General features: G+C 44.7%; 1 protein-coding gene and 1 long non-coding RNA gene across 6 annotated transcripts; both read left to right on the top strand.

Annotated features, from left to right (window-relative positions):
• The first annotated feature begins 107 nt into the window (after window positions 1-107).
• Window positions 108-2,302, top strand: LOC136464885 (uncharacterized). The gene is made up of 6 exons (XR_010761295.1): window positions 108-360; window positions 455-559; window positions 695-817; window positions 918-980; window positions 1,693-1,874; window positions 1,966-2,302. It is a non-coding gene; the product is annotated as an uncharacterized lncRNA (long non-coding RNA).
• Window positions 2,303-4,186: 1,884 nt separating this feature from the next.
• On the top strand, window positions 4,187-7,655 carry LOC136468060 (uncharacterized). Of its 5 annotated transcripts, none has more exons than XM_066466919.1 (7): window positions 4,187-4,201; window positions 5,056-5,122; window positions 5,421-5,644; window positions 5,803-6,010; window positions 6,130-6,215; window positions 6,467-6,558; window positions 7,238-7,655. In XM_066466919.1, exons 2-7 carry the CDS (start codon window positions 5,120-5,122, stop codon window positions 7,528-7,530), a joined length of 906 nt encoding a protein of 301 aa, XP_066323016.1. In that variant the 5' UTR covers window positions 4,187-4,201; window positions 5,056-5,119; the 3' UTR covers window positions 7,531-7,655. The 5 variants fall into 5 exon arrangements, with proteins under 5 accessions (XP_066323016.1, XP_066323015.1, XP_066323014.1 ...); XM_066466918.1 differs by lacking the exon at window positions 4,187-4,201 and adding an exon at window positions 4,320-4,927; XM_066466916.1 differs by lacking the exon at window positions 4,187-4,201 and adding an exon at window positions 4,913-4,927 and having other exon boundaries at window positions 5,022-5,122.
• Window positions 7,656-13,863: the final 6,208 nt, after the last annotated feature.

A 13,863-nucleotide genomic window follows, 5' to 3' on the forward strand; every position in this document is an offset into this window, starting at 1 on the left:
GACATGGCATGGGCCTGTCTATTGGGCCATGAAACGGCCCAGCCTGGGAGTGGAGGAGAAGGCCTTTGGCAGGGCCTTCCTCGTACCGGCCGCAACGGTACCGGAATCCTCCGGATCCTCGTTCCTAATCCTACCACCGGTGCCGATCGCCATGGCCGCCGCCTAGGTTGATCCGGCAACGAACCCTACCTCTGAGTCTGACCTCCACAACGGGTCTGCCGACTCCGCCGTGCAGGACCGGAAGAAGTCCCGCGAGAGTGAGCGCCGCCGCCGCAAGCAGAAGAACAAGGCGGCGTATGCGGAGGCTGACGAGGAGGCGGGACTGACGGCGCCAAGGAGAATGCCGATCCGAAACCCCAGGTGCGGAGGAAATTATCGGGCTCGTGAGGGTTTAGCTTGGAAATGGTTTTGGCCTGACCTCTAAGGAACCACGTGGTGTGTGGCTTCGCCGCAGGTGGAGTACGTGCCGGAGAAGGCCGAGCTTGACGACGCCCTCCTCGCCGACTTTAAGGAAATCTTCGACAAGTTCACCTTCAAGGACGCCCCCGCTGCCACCGAGGTAATCTCACTATTCTCAGTGATTGCCATTTTTACCAACTTGAACAAAGGACCCGGAGACAGTGACGTCGCAGTGTAGTTAGTGCTCTTGATGCTGTTCTGTAATTTGACTGTTGGGTTTCTATCTTGCTGGTAGGATGGTGAGAAGGATGAGGCTGGCACTGATGCGGCCAAGAAGGGGGATGGATCTGACTCAGACGATGACGCACAGGAGGCCCAGCAAAAGAAGGAAGGGGGTGTATCCAATAAGCAGAAGAAAGTTTGTTCTTCTGTCTCTTGACTGTTTATTGTTACACCGAATCAGGGATTACGTTCTGTGCTCATTACCTTGAAATTGCATCTCTTTTGTGTTTTTCCAGTTGCAACGGAGGATGAAGATTGCAAAACTGAAACATATATGTGCCAGGCCAGATGTGATTGAGGTAGCATGCCTCCTATTATATTATATACTTATTATAATTGCTCTGGAAAAGTTTAATGTCTAACCTTGGTTGATTTTGCTTCCTACTGTATTTATCCACCTAGCATTGCATTGCCAAAAACTGCTGATGGTAGCATCATGCACTTGGAACCAAAGTGAATCCAGAGATGTGTCTAACGATGTACGCCCTTAGATGATATAGCTCAAGTAGAACTGCTTATGACAAATTGTATTAGATTTCAGCCATTTGATTTATCAACTTACTGTTATCATTAGATGTGCAGTAGTAGCATTCTTTGCCCCTGTTGTTATTGCTCATTAAGGTTGTGTAGGACATTATTGAACCTTTCTGTTTTACCTATATAATAGTTACTACTCATCTAGATTCTAGCATTGTTATGATTTGGGTAGATAGCTAGAGAAGTGAGTAGCTTTTTTTCCCCCACTCTTTACAAAAACACATTTGCAGACCATGATTGCAATACTGTTAAAACGAACATGAAAGTTGGTTTTAGTATTACTCAAGGGAGTAAGTTTAACTAAAGAACATGTTAAACTATTTCTGTATTTTGTGCATGTATTTAACTCTTAATGCCATTTATTACTGTAAGGCTGCTTACGATGGTCTTCGTTTGATACAACTGTGCTTGCGTTGCTAGGTATGGGATGCTACTTTTGGCTCGCTGAGGCCTTGTTTTGGTTCTGTTGTGCAGGTCGATCTTCTCAAGAACCAGAAGTCTGATAAGGTGGATGTCACCATACAGCCTGAGGAATTGGAGGTTATGGATGATGTATTGGCGAATAATCCGCCAACCATGAAACAGGTATGAAGAAGCACAGAGAGGAGGAGAAGCTGCGGAATCAGAAGGAAGACTTCAGCGACATGGTGGCAGAGGTACGCACGTTTTGTTTTATTCTTTTGGCTTGGTTTCTCCTAAACAAGAGAACACAACCAACAGTGGCGCATTTTATTGTTTGGTGTGCAGAACGCAAGCAAGTGGAAGAGGAAGCAGCAGGAGAAGGATGGGAAGTCGAAAAAGAAGGAATTCAAGTTCTAGGGAGGGCAGAGCAACCTTCTCAAGAGAAGAGGGCGTTTGTTTGCCTGCCTCGTCAAAAAAAAATGGAAAAATAATACCGCCCCACATTGTATAGAAGGGGGTATGCATACGCGCATGGACGAGTGTAGCTGTAATAGCTTCATGCGCCTGATGGTGGTACTGTATACAACAGCCTGTGTACTGTACCGTACTGACTACCATGTGTCCATGTATGTCTCCTGTTCGGCTGGTATTAAAGCCGGCTGATAAGCCGGCCTTAGCTGATTTGTTGTGAGAGAAAAATACTGTAGACTCTAGCTGATAAGCCGGCTGATAAGTTCAAGCGAACAGGCCTGGAGCAAAAACAATGTAACTAACCAGAGCTTGCCTGGAAGCACATAAGCCATGGATATCCTCCAGGGGTCCATGACGAGGGCTACCAAAATGTGCCCTGAAGAGGGCAGAGTCAAGTTGCAGCTTAGGTTCCAGATTACCCAAATTCAGAGTGAAGTAGTGAACCAAAACCAAGTTGACTAGGCCCCGTTTGCTTCGCTGAAAAAACAAGCCGAAACACTGTTCCGGTTGATTTGTTGTGAGAGAAAAACACTGTTCCGATAGAAAAAACAAGCTGAAAAAGATGAATTATAAGAGAAACGAACAGGGCCTCTGGATTCTGAAGAACAATGTGATCTGGTTCTTGTCTGGCAGCTTTGGCTTTGCCATTTGCTGTGCTCCCAGCGGGTGAGGACAAGCTCGCAATTATTGAAGAGCTTTTTCAACTTTTTTTTAATCGCCTAGCACAAATACTTGTTGCACTTCAAATTTTACTTGGATGATGTATCAAATCGTATTGATCTATTTTCTGTTGCTTTTTTTTTGGGGGGGCATGTTTCCAGGAGCACCTGCAGTCCTGCACCCTCAATGGACGGAGGAAAAGCAGTAACGGGTTTGAGCCCTTCTCTTTCGGACAGGCCGCAAGGTTTGCTGGGCTTTCCTTGTTTCTTCCCTCTGGGCCCTGGGCCGACTTCTTCTCCTTCTTGTCGTCCGAAGTCTGAACTCTGAAGCTTGTTGCTCACCGCTGCTGCGATCACCGCATCATTCAGCAGATGCCTTTCCAACCTTCTTGCCATTCGGTTCGGCCGGCGGCACCTAAGCCACCGCCGGCTGCCCGCCGCCTGACGCGTGGCTCAGCCTCTCCGTCCCCACCCATACCCTACTCCAGTACTCCGCTACTCGGAAAACGAAACCGAACCCCATCGGTGAACGGCGATCGCTAGCTAGCTTGGCGATTTTCGAGCACGTATTAATGACAGATGTTCTCTCATCCACCTCCACCTTGATGGGGGAAATTGGGATCGAGCTGACTGGGCATGATTTTTGGCGCATTGGGAATGGGGCTCGCATTACTAGCTACTTCCACATGCATGCTGTTTCTTTGACGTGTTGCCATGCATTTATCAACTTTCTCATGCATGCTGCACGCACTTTCATTTTCTGTTGAGCAGTTAATTTCGGTTGAATAGTCATGGCACTGCCACCACTAGCCTATTTGTGTGTCACGTCATGGCCTCATGGCATGGCATGCGTTTCTTCGTGGTGAATCGATCGATGATACTCCCTATGCAAAACGATCCCATTTCTTCAGCCAAGAGCTAGTGTTGGCAAACAAATTTGGGAATTGCTAGAACTCTGTGTTGGTAAATTGTAGCAGGGAATATATTCAAGTGCCCATATTGCTTCTTTCAGGATCTTGAGAGCCTTCTTGGACCAGTCTTCCCTTGTGGTAAGTAGGAGTATCTGTTGAGTTTAAATCACCCGGTTCTGATTTAGTAACATAAAATAGTTTGGCTTGATCTCATTTTGTATCGCTAGTACTATAAACTATTGAGTCCTGTGTGCGGCTGAGATTCGTTAGTATATGAATGACTTGCTGCAGTACAGTGCTGGTACTGCTGCAGCTTGATGGTAACTGAAACTGCGGGCGGCCGCCGCGTGGAGCTGCTGGAGCAGGAGCACGACGGCTGCGGTGAAGGGTGGGAGTGGGACACATGGCGTCGCGACGGCCTCCGTCTTCCTTCCTCATCCAACTCGGTTGAGTTCTTCTTGTGTGCGGCTGCCAGCTGCGACAGCGGCAGCGCCCTGCTCTGCTCTTCGCCTCCCTCAGCCTCAAGGTTAGCTAAGCTTGGTGAGTTTCAAAAAAAAAAAAGGTTAGCTTGGTGGAGGTCTCACTCCCATCCCATACCATGGCGCGCTTTCTTTCCCTATCTTGTTCTTATTTTGACTAGTATAATAAATAAAGTCGTTTTCCTCCTTTTTTTTTTGTCATGCTGCCTGCCCTTTTGGGTGGAGCCTAGGCCATTTTGGGTCTCCACCACTACTCCCAAATCTTACAATTTTGGAGCCAGCCACTACACTAGTCTTCTCTTGCAGGCTGTGGCTGTCCCACTCCCAACCCAATTCCATTCCAACGGCAGGGCCTGCGCCACAAGTAATAAAGTAGCCTGTTTTCTTCCTCTCATGTTCCATTCCACCATCCCTGGCCCTGCAACTGCAATTGCACCACGAAACCTGAGGAACCCAGCCAGCCGCCAGCCATTTCTGAACCTCAACACCCTGCCACCCAAGGCCATAGTATCACTGTCACTGGGTGCAGGCGTGCAGCAAATTGAGGGAGGGAAGGCGACTCATTTTATTAATCCGTGCAGGCGTGCAGCACATTGATCAGGTCCTGTGCTGTGCTGTGAAACCATCTCCATCTCCATTGTGCTATTCCATGCTATGCTATCCACCCGGCTTTTGACTTGACCAGCAGCAGGCTCTGCCTCTGAATGTGCTAGCCTACGACTGGCACGCCTACCTGTGCTGTATGCCATGGCTGGCATCATTATTATCATTCAACGCCGTGGATGAGGTTCTCGCTTCTTCTTTCCTATCACCTAAGCAAAGCATAAATACACAGGCGTCAGTCATCGCATTCCTGTGTTGTGTTGTGTTGGACTTGAAAGACTGACTGAGGGAGGGAGGGGGGATGGTGAGCAGGAGCAGCAATCTAGAGGTCTTCCTGGAGGCCGCCACTCCACGGTTGCCGTGGCGATCAGCGCCCATGGTGAGACGACACCTCTGATATCCATTCCTACCAATCTTGTGCTGGCTAGCTCCTGCATTTGCATTCTCCACAATCAAGTGTCCTAGTCTGATCATTCCTAATAGAGATGTCCAATTTTTTTTGCACTTACTGATAATATATGTATGATACTTTTTCTAGTGATTGCTCACCTTACCATTTTGCACCTGTGAGCAAAAAAAAAAATATATATTTTCTTTACTGTTACCAACACCATCAGGCTCTGTTCTCGTCAATCAACAATAATTCGACTGTTTTTCTTGTCCTTTTTATATACAAGGACTGTTTCCGAGGGCCAGACACTGTCTGGCAACTGGAGAAGAAACACTCGGTCGACTACTTCACCATGGAGGATCTGTGGGAGCATTATTCAGAGAGCAGCACGTACGGCCTCGCTGTTCCTGTCCATCTTCAGACGACGGGCAAGTCAATTACCCAGCATTTCGTTCCCTACCTATCAGCTATTCAGATATACACCGCCAAGGCTCTTGCTGGTGTCCCCAGGTTCGCCCTACTTATTATCTGAATTGATGCCTGACTTTGCTTAGCTTTCTCTCATGAGTTGCATTTCAGGCAACATTCTAGTCTAGCTCTTTCGTTCTCTGGGAACTGACCAACAATTTCCTGTGCATGCCGATTGGAATTGATGAAAACCCACACAGCAGGAGCATGGAAAGCGAGACTGATTCTTGGAGCGACGATAATAGCGTCGGCGACAAGGATTCCAGGTCTTGGGATGCCGCGTCATCGTATGATTCAAGCCATGAAGACTTGGATGATCCTACTGTTCGTTCAAAGCAAGGTGGATACTTGAATTTCCAGTACAGTGAATGCGACCCACCCTATGAGAGAATTCCTCTTGCAGACAAGGTACCACTAGTCCTAACATATGTATGCTATATGACTGCTGAACAGTCTAATAATCTCTCAAGTTGAAAGACTAAGGCAATGCGGCAGTAATTTTGAAGTAGTGTGTTACTTACGATCAGGTGGCAGAGCTGGCACAAGACTATCCGTGCTTGACATCTCTGAAAAGCGCAGAATTGTCACCTTCAAGCTGGCTATCGGTAGCATGGTACTTCATTTTTTGTACCAAATTTCATCCATCTATTGCAATTTGTTTTGGAGATTATATGGCAGAACAATATCTACTGTTACCTTTTTGACAGTATAGAGAATGAGATTCCAGCAACATGAGGAAGCTATAATAAATAAAGCTATAGATGCCTTTAATGATTCATCCTTTTTCTAGCGCTGTCCATTGTGATTCTGCCTTTCCGAGATATATATGTTCACTTTTGCTCTGACTTATCCTTCATTCATCAGGTATCCTATTTACCATATCCCTTATCATGGGAACCTGAAGGGAATTTCTGCATGTTTCCTTACCTACCATTCTATTTCAACGGTGTTTCAAGGTACGGTACCCTTCTGTTCTATGCATGATCGAAAGGAATTCCATTCACAGTACATCTCTTGTTTTTTTTAAAAAAAAATATGGCAAGAGCTCTGCCTCTCAATTAAGATAAGAATAAGAGTTTATGTACAGAATGGCCGAAGGCCTAAATGCACACCCAAAACACTTTCTCTGCTATGGGAGCACCGAAAACACTAATTGAAATTGTTATTGAACGCCCTCCCATGTAGTTCGATGTCGTCTTTGGCTTTGGAGGCCACCTGCCTTGCATCCATGGAGCTGTTCTGGAAAATCCTCCTATTCCTTTCCTTCCAAATATTCCAAAACGTGTAGATTACCACCCCGTACATCTCTTGTTCGTTGCATGCAAACTGTTGTCTTAGTTTCGTGCATTATATATGCTTGAGTATGTAGTTGCTGCAATCCAATCTAGCTTCTTGCATTGTGGAGAAAGAGCCTACTCTAACGAAGTTGTTTCCACCTCCCCGAAAGACAAACAGGCCTGTTATTACTTCAGTATTGTAGTGCATGCGTGCATATATGATATGATATTAATGGGTTGGTCATACTATATATATGCATGTAACAAGATTGCTGCATAACGTGTGTTTGCGGCGATGGTGATTCCTGGCACGGACAAATTAAACTGAACTGAAATGAATAGGTTGGTTGCATTGCAGATGAGATCATAGTGAGATGCGGTGGCGACAGGACCGTGGCGCTTTCCCCATTCGGACTGGCGACCTACAGAATGGAAGCAGGGAAGCGGCTCTGGACGGAGCCGCATCACATGCCTGCAGCTGCTGGTAGTGGTGGTGGATCACCAAATGCTTCTGCTGCTGGTAGTGCTAGGTTATCAGTCTCATCATCCCATTCTGACCTCTACTGGGCAGCATCCTCTTGGCTGAAGCAAGTGGGAGCACACCATCCTGACTTTAACTTCTTCACAGCTCATCGCTCTGCGATCAGATAGCAGGAGCAGGAGACATCATATATGATATATACAGATGCCAATGCCATGTATTTTTCTTCCTTTCATATACATACACTTCAACTCCTGTCTGTTGGTGAGAAAAAAGGGACAACAGGTAAAGTAGCGATGGAGGTCTCTGTTTCCGTCAGCCTCGGACAAAAGCACAAACAGTTAAACACCACTCAGACAGGCTCTTGTGTCAATTTCTTTTATTTATTCTTTTTATGAGCATACACAGAAGAATTGCATGTCAAACGTATTAAGTAAAATATGCACTACGACTACTGGAGCGCTCAGTACCCTACATCAACACAGGATCACACACCAACCATACTATCAGGTCCTTTCTCCCCTATTTTCCTGTTGGTAGTGGAGCCACGCATCCTTTTTTTTTTTTACTAGGGAACATGGCCATGCGTTGCAACGGGAGAAAATCAAAATTTGTATCTCCACTTAGTTACTAAAGATATGTATATTTTGCATTTAATCCATCAGCAATGAAGCAATAATTAAATTTTTGAAATGAAGCAATAGTTAAATTAGAACATTCTATAAAGTGCAATTTAGAATAATACCAGCCAAATTAGTAAATTTCTTCTGTAGTGCAAAATAAGTAGATATATAAGAGCATATTTAATTATCCATGAAAGAGCGGAAAAGTTCAGTGCAAAAAGGAATCCCTGCAGGCAGCCCGCCTTGCTCGCTAGGGCACCGCCGTTGGCGGTCGTGTCCGCTTCGCCGCCGCCTCGCCGACGTTCGCCACCTCCTCCCCACCCCCTTCTCCTTCTCCCCCGCTCGCCTCCCCACCCTGACAGGTCGTCGATGGCCACCTTGCCGCCCCGCCGCCAACCCCTCCTGCGGTGTTGCGTCTGCTGGCGGCGCCACCCCCACTATCGCCTCCCGGTTAGAATGGACAATAGACTGCCAAAGATTTCTGTTCATGATTTAATTAATTAGACCATTCGCTGATCTAGGTTATAATGAAAATAATTTTTATTCTTAATCAAATTACATCAATAATTTAGTAGTTGAAATATTTGATTATTAAGGATTAGGGAAAGATGAAAGATCCAAAGACCTATAATATATTGTGTTTATTATTTATTTTTATGCTTATAAGAAAAACCCTGAGAGAATCGAGAAAACAAAAATGACATGCAAAATAGTAAGGGAAAATGCATGAGAAAAACGGACTTGATAGTCCATAAAAGAAATAAAAGAAAAAGAGAGAGAAGAAAAAACAAAAAGGGAAATCAAATATGAAAATGAAAACGGATACGGTAACTAATGAGATAGTCCAGACAAAAAAAAAGAAAAAAGGCCGGACAGATGATGGAATAGAAAAAGAGGAAAAAACTGAATTTACTATATATATACTAATCATATTGGGTAAGGTCTTTTTTTCACAAGAGCATACACGACTCAATACGTTTTCGAATCGGACTCCATATCGCCCTAGACCAGAGTTATTCTGACTCGTATGAGCACGGGTTATATACATAAATCCGGATAGAGGAAACTCTCTATTGTTCGGTAGTTAGAGGGAGACGGTAAAAAAATGAACGGACTAAAAAAAGATGGAAGAGAATTTTTGTGTTCCTTTCTCCGGTTTAAGGCCCTCAGCTTCACTAGAGGAGTTAGGGAAGACAAAGAAATCATCTTTTAGAGCACCAACAACATAGGCATACAAAATCAATTGTCCCAGCGAAAAGTTATATATCTTCCATATAGAGTATATTCGTAGCCAGCTACAAAATAAGTTATTATATAGCCACTTCCATTTACAATAATTTTATATACTAATTTACGATAATGTCAATACATATTTACGATAGTTGGGTTACTATAACACATAGGGATATTTATCATAACGTTATAGTAAATCACTTAGTAAGGAGCTACTATAATCTCGTATATTAATATAGTAATTATCGTAACTCAAGGTGGCTACAGAATAAGTTATTTTGTAACTAGCTACGTGGTAGTAGTTATATATATATATATATATATATATATATATATATATATATATATATATATATATATATATATATATATATATATATATATATATATATACACGCGCGCGCGCGTCCTATATTACTTGTTCTTCTACCTTTCTCGACCTCAACATGCAAGCTGCTAGCTCCAACCGTAAGCCTTCACGTGCGAGGGGTGGACGCCTCTGGATAAGAGAAAACACATCTCGAAGGTGTTCATCTCTCACAATGCGTTGTTCCGGTGAGTGCTTCTGCACAAAGTCAGGTGAGGCACTTTGTTGACAACCTGCAATGCTGTTGACAAATAAGGCATTTTCATATTTATTTTAATCCATAAAAATAACGCAATAAAAAAGAGAGTGGTAGAGCCGAAACATATGTGAAACATTGTTTTACATAGCTGAAGCATCATAGACATGATCGTTTTATATAACTGAAGCATCACAGACATGATCACAAATATAAAAGATGTGTTCTCAAATATTAAGATCATGATGATCACAAAATTAAAAGGAACCAGAAAACCAGTACTGGCAAAATCATCCAAATCAACCAAACAGAGCATGTTGAATATTAAAGCAATATTGCCTAGGAACATCATGATACTGATAATGAAACTCAGAAGAGGGTGAAGGAGATTATACCCTGCGGCGGAGCCGCTCGCACCAGGAAAAGCCATGGTGGTGCTTTGCTGTTGTAGTCGTCCCGCTCGATGCAGTGCAGAAAAGGATGCCGTGAAGAGGCACCGCTACAGGTTCACCAGCGAGTAGTCGTGCCACCACCGACACTCCCCAAAAACGTAATCGCCCGTCTTCACCCGAGCAGGTGAAGCTCACGACGGAGATGCGTTCCGGAGGCCTACTCTTCCATCTCTGGTGCTCGCCGGAGGTGGAACGGGAAGAACTTGCGCTGCTGGAAAGTGGTGTATTTCGCCAAGCGAGATTAACCGAGAGGGGAGGATTTGTTTTATAGCCAGAGACCAGAAGACGAGAAGCCGACGGCACCGAGGGGTCACACCTCCCTTCTGCGGTGGGAGAGACGGAGACGGAGAGCCAGGAGTCACAGGAGTTACCAGAAACTCCTCCAATCAATTCCAATCAATTCGGGAGTTACCAGAAACTCCTCCAATCAATTCCAATCAATTCGGGAGTTACAAAAATAAAGGCCTCGCCCGCCCGTCCGCTCGCTCGCCGCCGCCCGCCTGCCTGCCTGCCTGCCTGCCTGCCTCGCCTCGCCTCGCCACGCCACGCCACGCCCACGCCCACGCCCACGCGCACGGGCACGGGCTCGGGCCGGGCCGGGCGGCGGCGGCGGCGGCGCGCGCGCGCGCGCGTGTGGCATCCAGGTGATCCTCTTTTACTTCTCAAATAGATCGGCCAATGACCAAGTATTTAAGTAGAGTCGCCTCTCGATTAAATTCCCATATGGTACAAAACCATTAATGCACATGTACGGACCATAGAGTTTAATAGAGTTATTAAATAAATGGGCCAAGCCCATAATATCTAACAATCCCCACCAAACTCTAGGGTACGCAGTTTGGAGTTCTCAGAACCACATTCCTTTTATATATCAGTGTTTCGATGGAGACTGTTAAGTTGAACATCCATCTAGAAAGCTAGCTACACTCATCCACAACTGAACAATGGACAGAACCTTGAATTGACAGTTTTGTGCGAGATGAGTTTCACATAGCCTCTTAACTGATACTAGGCTGCCAAGTGCCTTCCCTTTGTTTGAAGCATATAAGTCACACTTCGAGGCCTTTTCATGAGCATCTAGAGATTACCCACATCTCATAGATTGTGACTAGCAATCGAGCTCATATAGGTGTGTTCCTTATAGGATGTTCTGTAGGACAACATCCCCGCTATACCAAACCGCTCGGATCACATTAAGAACTTAATCATCCTGCCTAACAGTATTGGAGAGACGGTGCATCTCCAACAAACTGAGCTATAATCTAAGGGGTCTCTCCCTCAGTCAATCAACAGCTTGTTTCGCCATCCTAATTCACGGGATCTCCGATCACATAGGATAGGTTACCACTGTTGATGGCTCTATGTGGGTCTCAAACCCAGTTCTCTCGATGCACCTTCTATCACATTGCGTGACAGACCCTTAGTGAATTGATCTGCCAGATTATTTGATGTATGGACATAGTCCAATGCAATTACTCCGGAGTTTCTCAGTTTTCTGACAGTCTTCAAACGTCTCTTCACATGCTTTGTGGACTTCATGTTATCCTTAGAACTATTTACCTTAGTGATCACAGTTTGATTATCACAGTTCATGGAAATTGCCGGGATTGGTTTCTCAACAATCGGCAAATCCATCAGGAGATCACGGAGCCACTCTGCCTCAGCACTAGCGGTATCCAATGCAGTCAGTTCTGCTTCCATTGTAGACTTCGTTAAGATAGTCTGCTTGCAAGACTTCCAAGAAACAGCACCACCTCCAAGTAGGAACACGTATCCACTCGTGGCATACAACTGATCCGCATCAGAAATCCAATTAGCATCACAATAACCCTCTAGTACCCTCGGATACCCGGAAAAGTGAATGCCGTAACTCATTGTCCCTTTCAAATAGCGTAGCACTCTCTCAAGAGCATTCCAGTGAGTATCTCCCGGATTTGACACAAACCGGCTCAGTTTGCTTACAGCGAACGAGATATCAGGCCTGGTTGCGCTAGCTAGGTACATAAGAGAACCAATTATCTGTGAATATCTCAATTGGTCTCTTGCAATTTTGTGATTTTTCCTCAAATGAACACTTGGATCGTACGGAGTAGGAGCAGGCGTACACTCACTATACCCAAATCGGTTCAAGACCTTTTCCACATAGTGAGATTGCATAAGAGTTACCCCACCATTTCCTTCCTCCCTTGAAAGCTTAATGTTGAGAATAACATCAGCCTCTCCTAAGTCTTTCATCTCAAAGTTACTCGACAAAAATTCTTTTACTTCTTTAATCACATTTAGATTGTTGCCAAATATTAATATATCATCCACATATAGGCATAGAATCACACCATCACCACCACCAAACCGATAATATACACATTTATCAGCTTCATTCACAACAAAGCCGGCTGATGTTAAAGTTTTATCAAACTTCTCATGCCACTGCTTGGGTGCTTGCTTTAGGCCGTACAGGGACTTCAATAACTTACAAACTTTACCCTCTTGACCATTTACAATAAACCCATCAGGCTGATCCATGTAGATCTCTTCCTCAAGCTCTCCATTTAGGAAGGCTGTCTTAACATCCATCTGATGAATGATAAAACCATGTGAGGCAGCCAGGGATATCAACACACGAATGGTCGTCAATCGAGCAACAGGTGAGTAAGTATCAAAGTAATCTTCTCCTTCTTTCTGTGTATAACCCTTAGCAACAAGCCTAGCTTTGTACTTCTCAATTGTACCATCAGGCCTCAGCTTCTTTTTAAACACCCATTTGCAGCCCACAGGTTTGCAACCAAATGGACGGTCAACCACTTCCCACGTTCCATTGGACATAATGGAGTCCATCTCACTTTGCACTGCCTCCTTCCACATGTCAGAATCAGAAGAGGAATATGCCTCAGCAACGGTTGTGGGAGTGTCATCCACGAGATATATAATAAAGTCTTCTCCAAAGGATTTTGCAACTCTTTGCCTCTTACTCCTTCGAGTGACAGTATTATCATCCTCCTCAGGATTTTGCTCAAGCTCATGGGTGTTATCATCAGCATGTATATTCGATTCATGAAATTCAGGAACAGGATCATGACTAGACACGCTAGATGCACCTATTTTCATTGGAAATTCATTCTCAAAGAACGTGGCATCTCTAGACTCCATGACCGTTCCAACAGCCATATCAGGAGCACTAGAATTTATTATTAAAAACCGATAGCCCACACTATGAATGGCATAGCCTAGGAGAACACAATCTACAGTTTTTGGTCCAAGCTTTCGCTTTTTGTTTATTGGCACGTTCACTTTGGCCAAACAACCCCAAACGCGAAGATAAGAAATATTTAACCTCTTTTTCTCCCATTCTTCAAATGGAGTGATTTCTTTGTTCTTTGTGGGCACTCTATTTAGGACATGATTCGCAGTTAAAATTGCCTCACCCCACCATTCCTTAGATAAACCAGCTGTTTCCAACATGGCATTCACCAAGTCAGTTAGAGTGCGGTTCTTTCTCTCAGCAATCCCATTGGATTGTGGTGAGTATGGAGGTGTCCTCTCATGAATTATACCGTGCACCGCGCAAAACTCAGAAAATTCATTAGAGAAATATTCTCCCCCGCGATCGGACCGCAACCGTTTGATGTGCTTTT

The sequence above is a fragment of the Miscanthus floridulus genome, chromosome 7, assembly GCF_019320115.1.
Source record: "Miscanthus floridulus cultivar M001 chromosome 7, ASM1932011v1, whole genome shotgun sequence".
NCBI lineage: Eukaryota > Viridiplantae > Streptophyta > Magnoliopsida > Poales > Poaceae > Miscanthus > Miscanthus floridulus.

Bases quoted from the DNA above. Each gene is read 5' to 3' on its own strand.
- LOC136468060 (XM_066466915.1), top strand. From the start codon at position 5,045: ATGGTGAGCAGGAGCAGCAATCTAGAGGTCTTCCTGGAGGCCGCCACT. The intron at 5,645-5,802 runs GTTCGCCCTACT...AAACCCACACAG, and splicing joins GCTCTTGCTGGTGTCCCCAG to CAGGAGCATGGAAAGCGAGA. The intron at 6,216-6,466 runs GTACTTCATTTT...TTCATTCATCAG, and splicing joins AGCTGGCTATCGGTAGCATG to GTATCCTATTTACCATATCC.